Below are 12322 nucleotides of genomic sequence, written 5' to 3'. Positions count from 1 at the left end.
CAAACACCTTTGTGCTTTATTGACTTTCAACAAGAGGGCTCATGCAAAGGGCATAGTTTAAAGTAATTGGGCCATAAAACAAACTTCCAAAGCAAACGCACTGCGATACGGGGCCAATAAGGGTTGTTTGCTTTTGGAGCAGCCACCTCCACCTGCCCATGGTAAACCAGAGCCCAGGCCGCGGTGCCGGTAAAGCCACCGACGCCAGCCGGTGCTGCCCATCCCACCGCCACGGGCCCAGGGTGAGCAAGGACAGACGGACAGCCTGAAATAGCCACAATCCTTCCTGTCCTTTTAAAGTTGGCTTAAAGAAAATTAATTTCCTCTGTCCAGTCAGTAGCAGAATACAAAGCAGCCAGCGCTGCCTCTTTCCCCATGGCCCTTAAGAAAACACATATATATATCTCTCTCTCTCTCTCTATATATATATATATATACCTCACCTTATTTTTTTCCTTACCCTGAAGCCAAGAGCCCTTGGTGCAGCAGGGGATGGAGGAGCATCCAGCTCACGTGTAAATAAATGCCCGCTTACCCCCATACTCATCACTGGGGCACAAGAGGTGGGTTTTGTTCTGATGTATTAAATTATGATATTTTTCTTCTGCGTGTTGAAAAGAAGGGGGGAAAAAAAAATTTGAAGTATCCAGCTTTTGGAAAAATAAAGCTGAAAACGGCATTTTTAAGCCACCAGGGGTGCAGCATAAGGCTCCCTGCCCACAGGAGGGGACAAGCTGGGGGGTTTGGGCTCTGACCCAGATGGCTCAATTAATCCCGGTGGCATGTAATTAATGGCCCCAGCACCCACCTCCGTTCTGCTGCGGGTTTGGGAGGGTTAATCTAATCTCGGAGCATCCGCTTCCCTCCCAGCACCGAACCCTTTCCATGTGCTCCTGCTGCTCTGAGACAGGCTGGGGGAAACCTGATGTTGATAAAATAAAACGAAGCTGTTTTCTGCAGGAATAACCCCCTTCCAGGCCCCTGCTCAGGCTTATTTTTAGAAGCCGAAATAAAACAGCGAGGACTGCGATAGGCGCAGCCATCCCGGGCCAAGCGCCGTAACGGGGACCTGAAGCAGCAGCGCCTGGGGCCCAGGCAGAACAGGTGCTGCTGATGGGAGAGCTGGCAACGAGCATTAAATTCTTACTTAAACTAATTGAACTGGTGGGTTCTTTGGGATTTTGGTTTTAATTTCTCTTTATTTTTGGCCCTGGGACTGAATCTCGAGACATGTGCGGCTTACCTGTGCTGACGAGGTCTGGGGTTTGCCAAAGGGAGGGATTTTGTCCTGATTTCAGAGCAGCACCTTCAGGATCTCCGTTGCTTTTGGGAACCGACCCCCTGTTCCCAGGAGGCTTTGGGACACAATCCCCACCCCTGCAGCAGGGACCTCTCAGGCCACCACGCGGTGACATTTGCTTCTCCCGCATCCCTCTTCCCCAAACATCCCGAGGTGGCTGGTGAGGGTGAAAAGGAACGGCCGCGGCATTTCCAGAGAGCGTTTTCTCAGAGAAAACCTGCAGAGCTGGATGGACAGACGAGCCGCTTTACAGCCCCTGTTGGGGCTTTGAGGATGGGTCACAAAAGAGAACGTGTGTGTAAAGGGGTCTGGTACCCTGAGAAGGTGACTGAGGGGGCTGAACCCCAGCTCAGGTGACGGGGTGTGCAGGTGGGTGACAGGGCAGGGAAATGAAATGCCGTTAATTGGCCCTGACATGGATGCAGCAATTTCACAGCTGAGCTCGAGTCAGAAGGTGAGCCCAGGAAAGGTGCTTTAAACCCCGTTCCAGCTACGCTCATCACAAGGAGACACATTTTAAACCAGATGCCACAAACCCCAAACACCCTGGAGCTGACGCAGGTTATGGGCCACCCACAAAAAGTGCCACCAAGGCAGTGTCATTGTGGGGAGGAAATATGTTTATTTTAAGATACATTCTATTTCTGCAGAAGGGTATTTTAGCAGCCTGCAACAGAAATGTGAACCAGAGGGATAACCTGCCCGTTCGGCCTTGGCCAGCCTTGCCGATGCTCACACAAGCTTCTTGGGAAAAAAAGGTCCAAATGCCAACTGTTCCAACTGTACACCATTTACAGGGTGCTTCGCCAGGCTCACTTTTTACACTGCTGTACATGCTTGGGATAACTAAGTGCAATCGTATTCAGAGCCAATACATCATCCCAGGCCACTAATGAAGATAAAATAAAAGCTGTGGTGAGTGGAAGCTGCACAGATAACACAGGCAAATTAAGCTTATTGTGTTCCCGATACTACGGAGTGTATATACCAAGAGGAGAGGAGCAAAGACAGCTCGTGAGCCTTCCTGGTCACAGGGCTCCTTTCTCTTACACCAGGACATATCTGTCAAACCCAGTAGTTTTGCTTTGTATCATCAGCTCCATTTACAATTGACTTTGCAAGAGCACAATTAAACAGCTCACTCTCTGCCCCAGACCGTGCAGGATCACTGGCAGGTTATTTTGGGCTCTCTCACAGTAACACCCTCCCACCAGAGCTACAGGAACCAGAAACGCAGTGGCCAGCCAAAGCTTATTGCTGGTTCTCACTCCTGGATGTCTCTACGCAGCAGTTACAACAGGGGCTACACCTGAAGTAGCCTCTAACAAGCTTGTAGGGGTGTGCAGAGCAGCCCCAGCAGATGCGTTTTGGGGGTGAATTACCCCCCAGTGACACCCGCCACCAGCCAGCAGACAGTGGGGACCGTCACCTGCTCAGGCATGAGGTGACCAGAGCTCTCCTGGCTGACAAGATGCACTATAGAAGCAGCAGCCAGAACATGCTGATGGTGAGGAAGGAACTTAAAATGGAGAAGAAGAAACTGGAAGTCACAGAATTGTAGAATATTTTGGGTTGGAGGGACCTTCCCATCTCCCCCAGTGCCACCCCTGCCACGAGCAGGGACATCTTCACCAGCTCAGGTTGCTCAGAGCCCCGTCCAGCCTGGCCTGGGATGTCTCCAGGGATGGGGCATCCACCACCTCTGGCCAACCTGGGTCTCACCACCCTCATTATAAAAAATGTCTTCCTCTCACCTTGTCTGAAATAGAGGCACGAGCAGAACTGCAGCCACCTCCACCTTCTGCTCTCAACTCCTGCAGGGGAGCGCGTGGCAGAGCAGGAGAGCAGCGGGGTGGCCCAGCTCCCCAGCTCATCCTGCAGCTCCCGAGCTCGTCCCTGCTCTGCTCACACCCATCTCTTCAGTACCCAAAAGGCTCCAGTCCCAGGAACCCGCAGGGCTCATTAGCAGCAAACCAGACACAGGTTCTGCCCACGCTCCCCTCATCCCTTCCCTCTCCAGGGCCACGTCTCCAAGTCCAGCCATGCTCAGAACAAGACGCATCCATCTTTTGGTCCAGCCGCAGTTCCCAGCACCACAAGCACTACCTTCTTTTGCGCATGCAGGTTTCAAGCCTTCCCAGCTCTTCATAGGCCTGGTAGAAAACATCAAAGTCTCTGGCGCTCCAGCCCCTCCAGACAGCCAGGCACCACTCTGTGTCTTCGTTCTGAAAGCAGCACACAACCGTGTCCTTCGCTATGAGAGCAGCATCCACCAGCGTCCTGGGGAAGGGAGAAAGAGCAGAGACGGGCATTACGGCGGAGAGCAGCTCTGCTAACGCCGCACGCCGCTGCTCACCCGGCGCACAAGCTTTCCTTTCCAGCTACTGAAGCTCTTTTTATAAGCCGCAAATCCTCGAGGAAGGAGAACATAACAAAGAGAGGGATCAAAAATGATGTCACTGCAAAAGCAAGCGGCTCAGTGACATGTGAGAAGATTTTTAAAGGGATTCAGGTGTGTAAACATGCAGGTGGGTGCTTAACTCTGCCGTGACATTTTGAGGTTGCTGTTAAGCTCCCGATTTGCTAAATCCACAGACTCTTTTGCCTGCTGCTGACCAGCTGCTCTTTATCCTGCTGGTAAAACAGGGCAGGTGAAAGTCCATTGTGCCTGGACCAGCCAGGCAGCAAAGCAGGGCAAGTCCAAGGTGGTCACGTCACCTTGCCTTAATGCCACACTTAATCTGGGTAAAGCAAAAATCAACCTAAGAGTACCTGTGTGCAATACAGAGAACACTGCACTCCCAACGAAGTGATAAAGACACGCAGTTAGCAAGTAGAGGCCATGGCAGGAGCACTTTGATCTCCTGTGCCATTTGCCCAGTGGTAATAAATGATCATTTATAATCCTTAGTGCTGCTTAACCTCCATTTGTCCCGACATAAATAGTACAATCCCAGACTGGTATTTAAGTGATCAGCAGCAACGCTCCCATCTCTCTAGCAGCTATTTATTCACTTGGACTCTGGTTCGCTGTATGAAACATTTTAAATTAACGTATATAACTGCTCTCCCCTGTGCTCCAGAAGCCTTCCCCCGGCCCGTCGCTGCCGGTAGCACAAAGGTGTCATTTAGAGCCAGAACGTCAACCTGACGGACGTGAATGCAGCCACAGACAAGCACCGTGCTGCATAAATACAGCTCTTGTTCTGAACGCGGGGCCCGAGCCTGCCAAGCTCCATCGACCCTCTGCCAGGTGCCCTCAGAGCAGCGGGAAGCAGCACCACGCAGGATCACACTGATGTTTATCACATTGTGCAGGACGGTTCTGTCTGTCTCGTTACAGGGGTGCTTGGTCTCTCTGGCTTTTGGAGGCTGGACCGTGGTGGTGGTGCCTTCCCTTCACCATTTCTCATGCTACAAGAACATGCACATGGCTTAATGCACAACCAGCAACATGTCTCCTCCGGCTGGGAGCTTCTCAGATGCTGCTGGATGCTGAGGGGAAGCTCCCAAGAGCCCCCAGCCCCACCCTCTGCACCCCCGTCCCCTTGTGTCCCCCCAGACCGGTGTGACAGGCGCTGCCCAGTCAGCCTCACCCGTAGGGAGCCAGCTCCCTGGCCTTGAGCACCGCGATCACCCTGCCCCGCTGCGTGCCCGACTCCTTCTCCAGGCCGATCACGATGATGTCCCCTCCTCTCCTGGAAGAGAAACGAGGGAGATGTCACATGTACTCAGGTGCTACATGACCTTCTGCAGGGACGGGGGCACTGCCATGCCACCACAGGACATTCTACGTTCCCTGTGACAGGCAAAATCAGATTGCCAGTGGTTTCCACCAGCTCAAAAGGAGACAATGGGATTTGCCAGGGTTGTGTCTGAGCAAGGACGCTGCCCGTCGTTCTTTGTTCCCTCAGCAGCTTGGGAAACAGCTTCGAGTCTTCCCACCCACATTTCTCTTTCTGTCCTGCAAGACCTGAGATGTGGCCATTCTGCCCAACACTAGATATTGTTAAAAAGGAGTAGAAAAATTGACATAGCCTTGTACTGGGAACAAAATTTCTTAATGACAACTTGACTTTCTGGGCAGGTGAATCATACTGAGTCATCCTGAATGCCAAGCTCCTGAGTGAGCCTGAGCTGATCTCGCAAGAGAGATTTTTGACACAGTTGTTTTGATAAGTTACCCACTCACCTGGGGATCCATATGAGGTCTTTCACCGGAAGAATCTTGACAGCTTGGAGATGCTGCACATTGTCGCCTTCAGGCACAGCGTCGTGATCCAGGGAAGGCTTGAGCTCATGAAATTTGTCAGACTCCTCAAAATCCGTGGAAAGCAGTGCGCTGGAAGAGCTCGTGGGCGAGCTGGGTAGGCTGGAGGGGCAGCGGGTTATCCTGTTAGGAGGTGAGGAGGAGCAGGAAGACACAGAGCAATAATCTGTGAGCGAGTCCTGGTGGTTTAGTATCTGGGTGCCGACCTCTGGGCTGTAGATGATGCTCATGTCCGCCAGCGGGTTACTCTCCATCGCCTTGTGCTTTATAGGTGCCGTGGCCGGGATGGCGGCTGAAGGCGGCTGGATCGTAAACATGTCTCGGAGGGGGCTGCAGTCCCCGCAGAAGTAGCGGGCGCAGAGCTGGTAGGTGGTAACGTGATACATCACCAAGAAGTTGCTCTTATCGTCCAGACACCACACCACCTCCTCCCCGTGGCACTCGGAGTTGCAGGCGATGGATGTGATCACCGAGGGGGGGCTGAAGGGCTCCAGCCTCCTGCTGATCTCCATGCTGGCGCAGTCGATGATGAGGATGCCAGGGCCGTTGCTGTACCAGACCTCCGCGCCGCTGTTGGTGATCTCCATGGCCTTCACTGGGTAGGGGTTCTGCCGGGGGTCGTCGTCAGAAATGTTGAATTTGGACCTGTTTGCCGTGTGGGAGCACAGGTAGGAGCAGCTGTCCCCTGGGATGCCCTGGGACACCGAAAACACTGCTACAAGTCCATCTGACAAGCCGGCCAGCACCACATACGAGTTCTGCAAAATAAGACAGCAGATTTGCTATCCAGATTTTTTACTTCTCTGTAATACAAGACCTTTCAGTCCCAAAGGCTCTGGCTGCCTCTCACAATCCTCCAAATACGCAAGTAACTTACCCCAAATGGCTCAGTGATAACAGCAATATAAAAATAAGTCATTACAGAGAAGCTGCTGCAGGGCCATGCTCCTCTCACCCAGCATTACCTCTCTCTTCATTGGCAAGGGAGGACAGACGGACCTGGCAGCCTGCCCCAAAGGTTAACAAATTCAAGCTGGAGTACGTTCTGAGACAGCCATCGTGTTCCTAGGAATCCAGCTGTAGAAACGCGGCTCATTTCCAAAAAGGAGTAAAAGCTATTGCTGTCGGCGTAGGTAGGGGAGGAGTGGAAGAAATGCAGTAAAAATTGAAAGAGAGGGAGACAACCCCTTTGCAAAACTAGAGCACAAAGTGATCACTCTGCATCTGAGATCTGCTGCTTTGACGGCACCGCTCCTCCCAGGGCCATTCTCTGGGTCTGGGGTCCCCGGCAGCTCAGAGATGTCCCAGCAAGGGCACAGAAGCAGCAGCAGTTCAGCAAAGCAGCTGCCAAATGCCAAGAAGAATTCTGCAGGTAGTTAAAAGTCAACCCCAAATGCACAGATGTGTCGGCTGCAGGAGCCACAGCCAGACCGAGCTCTGGTGCTGCGCTCTGTGACACTGACGCGACGGACGCGGTCACGTCCCGTGGACGGGAGCTGGTGAGGCAACAGCTCGCTGGTTCTCCAGCCCCTCCAGCTCATCACAGCGATGCAAAATGCTGTTCAACAGACTGGGAAATGGATCTCTGGGGAACAAAACTCCCCGTGACCTTGGGTCTGTACCAGAAACTCCCTCATCTGTAAAGCAGATAAAACAATACCTACCTCAAAGGCCTTTTTATTTCCTCCCCATGGAGCAATAAATTCTAAAAAAAAAGACCCTTTGCCCAGGGCATTTTTGCTGTTGTTACAGTCTGGCTGGACTAAAGCAAAGCGAAGTGAACAAAACCAAACAGCTGAGCCGATTCGGGATGCCAGCGACGCTGCCACCTCTGCGAGATGGGACGGGGGCTCAGCGTCACCCCTTGCTGCTCACAAATTAAGGAAAAGCCCGAGCGCTTCCAGGGATCTTGGTTGTGCCAGCCCTCGAAGCAGCTCCCAGGATGCATAGACCTGTAGAGGCTAAAATCAGTATCTTCAATTGTTCACAGGTCTCAAGGAGCAGATATCGCAGGGGTATTACTTTAATTGATAGCACTGTTAGCAAGGTTCATTAAGAGTCTTGGACAAAAAGACACTCTCTGTATACAAAGTATGAGTAAAACCATGAGTGTGCTGAGCCCGTATGACTAATCCAAATCGTGGCAGAATTTTACTGTAATGGGAAAAACCAGGGAAGCAAGTGGAAAGTTGTGAAATGGGATTTGGACTTTGACTCAGTCCAGTCCCAATTCTCTAAGCACTTAATTAAAAGAAACCCAAACGGCCCGCAGCGTTCGGTGCCATGTCCCCGCTGCCATGTGGATCTGGTGCAGGGGCTCCTGGATCTGGGTTTGCCAGGGAGTTGCATCAGTAGGTTGGAACACGGCGTAATGCTTTGTACAAGCTGGGCTTTGGGTGGCTTTTTCTTTGGAAAGGAGTACAGTTATTTAAAACAGAACAAAACGAAGCAGAACAGCCCACATTTCGCTGGTGAAAATGGTCCAACTTTTGCAGTCCAAAGGACCCTGCAATGGTATTTCTTACTAAAAATGGAAAACTGTAAATTGAAATGGAAACATGTGAAATTAAGCATAATGTGGGTATGTTAACCTGAACTGCTCCTAGCATGACACAGGACACTACTAAAATCTTCAGAGGTCGCTACAATTTTCTCTCATTTAATTTGAAAATGCTGAATGATCCAAGCATAGTCTTCATACAAAGAATATTTTCATTTCTTTGATTAGTGTCAGCTACTGCAGAACAAAATCCAGATTCCCTTTGGGGTTCCACAGGCCAAATTTCCTTGGCACTGGGCAATCGGCACCATAACAGGTCAGAACTGTGTCCATGATCCCCACCCAGCTTTACTGGTAATACCAAATTCTAGCCTCTCTGGCACAGCACAATGGTGGAAGCAAATCTGGAAGTTATTTTATGCTTTGGGGCACTTATTACTCACCGCCTTGGCTATTGGGACCTGTTTCTGTCCAGCCACTGTTATCTCTCAGTTTAAGAAACAAGGAGTGGGAACTCAAATGTTGAGAAATGTCCTCAGCCTGCCTGACTGAAACAAGGCAGTGACCCATTTCACACAAGCACAAGGCAAAAGCCACCCACCCCCAGGTGCCACCGACTCAACAGACGTTATTCAGTGCCAGTGCAGTGAGGCAAAAGTCTACGAAAATCAGGGTATTACAACGGTGACCAAAAGGCAGGCAGGGCAGCAGCCTCCAGAAACCTTAAGTAACTTTCTCAGAATTCATTTTTCAACATTTGGGCTCCACGAAGAGCCAACAAAAACACCAGAGCAACAGAACTGCATTTGAAGTGTCCGTCCTGCCAGAAGCCCCGCTGTGCCAGGGAGGAAGGGCTCGGAGCAGGGCCGCGAGGGCGTGCGATGTGCAGGGATGAGCCGGCTCCAGACGTCCCGTCCTCGCAGCTCAGGACAGCGCGAGGTTCAGCCGCTGGGAGCAGGTTAAAACAAAACAAAAATGATTTAAAAATCCATCCCCCGACACCACAGCCTGGGTCACCTCCTCCTCTCTTCCCCGCAGGGTCCGGCAGGCTGCAGCCTTTAAATGCAGCTTTTGTTTGCGCGGGTTCCAGGTTTCTGCGAGAGGCCAGAGGGCTCTCACCCATTCAGATTTCTGTCTCCCTCAGCTTATCTGTGTAAGAATGCTGCAAACCAATTCAGAAGCATCTTGTTTTGCTCTTTTTAACTTGTTTGCTTATTTGTGTGGGTTTTTTTTTTCTTTTTCTCAAAGGAAATTTACTTAAAATTTTACTGTTTGCCAAAAACAATGACTGGTGACACAAAGCATGCAACAAAAAAGCTTAAATTGTACAAGACTTTTCCACGGCGGGTGAATTTTAGATTCTGGGCCCCTCTCCGCTGCTTTTAAATTTCCATGATGCTTCCTTTGGATGAGAAACCGAGTTTTGGAAACTATTTCTTTTGGATCAGTCTTCCCAAGGCAGTCGTAAAGAATTCCCCTTCCCAGCACCGTCCCTCGGCAGTTCTCTGACTGCGAGTTACCTCACATCTCAGCAGCTAAAAGCTTTCTTCCCAGGGAAATGCGAGCAATTCTCTCCTCCGCCGGACAATAACGACTGTGTGATAACTCTGATGCAGCTCGCTGCGCCGTACAGTGCGTTTGACAGTGTAAGCTTTCCACTTAGCTTTGTTGGAGGAACTGGCTGTTTCGAAAAATGGTTTAGTTTCTTGCCAACCTGGTCTGCACATCCCTCCGGCTGCTGCTCTGGCTATTTCACTGCCAAACTCATTCATAGAAAGGAGAGAGGAAAAAGTTAAGTCCAATAAACTAAGGAGCGCACCGAAGGGATGTGGATTTCTGGAAGGCTGGGTAGGGTCGGGGGAGGAAGGGAGGTGTCTAGACTCAATATTACTATTGTAGGGCCTGGCATTATTTATGACATTTTCTAGGCAAGCCACAAACTGAAAATAGAAACCAGGAGACATAAAGCCACTCGTAACCCCTAAGGAATGGCTTTGCAGGCTGTAGGACAGTGGAAAAGCTGAAAGTGAAAGACTCGTTCGACTGTCCTGGATAAAACCTCAGGCAGCATGAAAAAGAAATTTGCCCTACACATCAGAAATGAAACTGCACGGTGGAGAAATGCTGCAGGTCTGGGAGCCAAAGCAAGACGACGGATACAGCCTCCCGGCGGGTGAAATTCATTCCTGTGCCAACTTTAGATCTCTGCCCTACTTTAGTCCTGCTTAGACCATGTTTGGAAGTGAAGCAGTGCACCTTACACTAACCATCTGCCTCGGATTCGGTTTGCGGCGATGCCGTGGTCCCAGCAAATGAGCCAGAAGTGGACAATAAGGCAGAATGTGGCATCAAACAGCTCCCCTGTTGCTCCGAGAGCTGCTCCATATTGAGCTTTTAGACACATGTCAGTCTGCTGGCGTTTGCAAAACCGACACAGCTACCAATAATGTTGGAACATAATTATATGTTTTTACTTGAGGTGGCTGTAAGCAAACCGGAGGTAATTTAGTCCAAAAACAGTTTTTATACATCTCCCAATACTTGCCCGCAACAGGCAGTCATGTCAAGATTTCTCTTGCCAGGAATTGCATGTTAGCAATTCCAGACCTAGACCAATAGTATATGACTTTTGTTGTTACCCACAAGAGACACTACTTGGACTGCCTGCATTATTTGAATGTTCTCATTCAAAACGTTCTCATTTAATGGTTGGACTTGATGATCTTCAGGGTCTCCTCCAACCAAAATGATTCTATGATTCTAAATCCAAAGAGAAGTGTGGCTCAGCATAGATAATATGTAAAGCTGATTGTGTGCACAAATGACCGCATGCTCGCACACCAGGAAAAAAGTGGGTACCAGAGTTAGGATATGCCCAAGTCCTGTATTAGTGGTTAACAAATCTCTGTTCTAATTATTGTTTCATGTCCCCTCTACTTTGCTTGATCAGCCTAAACCCCTGTCTTCCAGTGATGTGGAAACACAGCTGGAAAACTTCCGCACAGAGGAATTCAATCCATTTTGACTATTTTCCCAGCAGGTTTGGAAGTGCCAGTTTTGTTCCCCTGACTCAGGCTCTTGCCCACACCTCTGTCTCCTGGCAGAGGCACAAAAACCTGGAAACCTTCTCCTCCTGCTGCCAAAATGTTCCTGGGCATTGCAAAGTCCTTCAACACCAACTAGTGACAAGCTGCACAAACTTGGGCAGCAGGTGGCTCAGTCTCAGTAATGTCCCTTTTCCTTGAGGTTCCTCCTCACCTTTTTGACAACAGGCATCACCAGAAAGCAGCTCACAGTAGCTGGAGTGTCCAAACTCTTCTGTGGAGTCTTGAGAGGACACATGCCCTGCAACCCGTACACAGAAATCTTCTGGTCCTATAAAAGAACACATAAAATTCCGTAAGTTTTAATCATCTTCCACGCTTTTTCTATTTTCATACCTGAACAAGATCAAATTGGGTCCAAAACCTGTTTTTATTTGTATTTTTCAATATCCAAAGCCTGAATTTCTCTTTGTTTTCCCTGCAGAACATCTGCTTTGTCTGCGGGTACCGAGCAGGTTCTGCGTTCCCCAGAACGAGCTGTGGGCAGCACATGCACTCTCCAAAAGACACCAAAATCACCACTATAGGTGTTTTATCACCACATCTAAAAGTAGCATCTGACAACCCTGACTCTGTTTAAAAAGAAAAAAAAAAATCTTCCAAAAAATCAAACAAACCTCAAGTGTGTCAGGACAATTGAAACATGTTTTATGTTATTTTGCATTAATTCGTCAATTCAGGAAAAGCCAGCATTACATTTTATGTGGAATTACACCTGCTCTACAACCCGTAAATCTACTGAACTGACATAGAACACTCGGTTTGGAGAACTGCAACACACTTCATTTTGGCCAAGAAGATGGGATGTAAAATGCTTTAAGATTTCTGTATTGTAATTTTTCTATATTTCTTGTTATGAAAAAATAAGAATATTTGAACTTTACCTCAATTTGGGAACAGAAGTAGTCAAAGTACCTTATTTTCCTACAGGGGAAAAAATATCTATACTCTCAGGTCCAGCATCCCCACTAGGGCAGAATGAAATAACCAACACAAATTATTTATTCAGCAAGTGTGGCCTTTCTTTTCCTCTCTGAAACACTGAAATTCAGGAACATTTCCATTGGTTTCAGATATTTTTTTTGTTTGTTTTGTGTCAAATGATTGTGTCAGAACTGGCTGACGCTTAACACAGCCCTTTTGGATGA

At 49.3% G+C, this 12322-nt stretch overlaps 1 protein-coding gene across 1 annotated transcript in view; it reads right to left on the bottom strand.

Annotated features, from left to right (window-relative positions):
- Positions 1-1903: 1903 nt before the first annotated feature.
- LRRK1 (leucine rich repeat kinase 1) overlaps positions 1904-12322 on the bottom strand; it is a 79206-nt gene continuing 68787 nt past the window's right edge. The window contains exons 31-34 of the mRNA XM_082060556.1: positions 11329-11445; positions 5493-6328; positions 4897-4998; positions 1904-3580 (exon numbers count right to left, since the gene is read on the bottom strand). Of these exons, the coding sequence (XP_081916682.1) occupies positions 3403-3580; positions 4897-4998; positions 5493-6328; positions 11329-11445 (1233 nt within the window). The 3' untranslated portion in view covers positions 1904-3402. The remainder of the gene's footprint in view (positions 3581-4896; positions 4999-5492; positions 6329-11328; positions 11446-12322) is intronic.

Source organism: Streptopelia decaocto (assembly GCF_964273445.1).
Source record: "Streptopelia decaocto genome assembly, chromosome: 9".
NCBI classification, from domain to species: domain Eukaryota; kingdom Metazoa; phylum Chordata; class Aves; order Columbiformes; family Columbidae; genus Streptopelia; species Streptopelia decaocto.
This window is presented reverse-complemented; position numbering and strand designations above follow the sequence as displayed.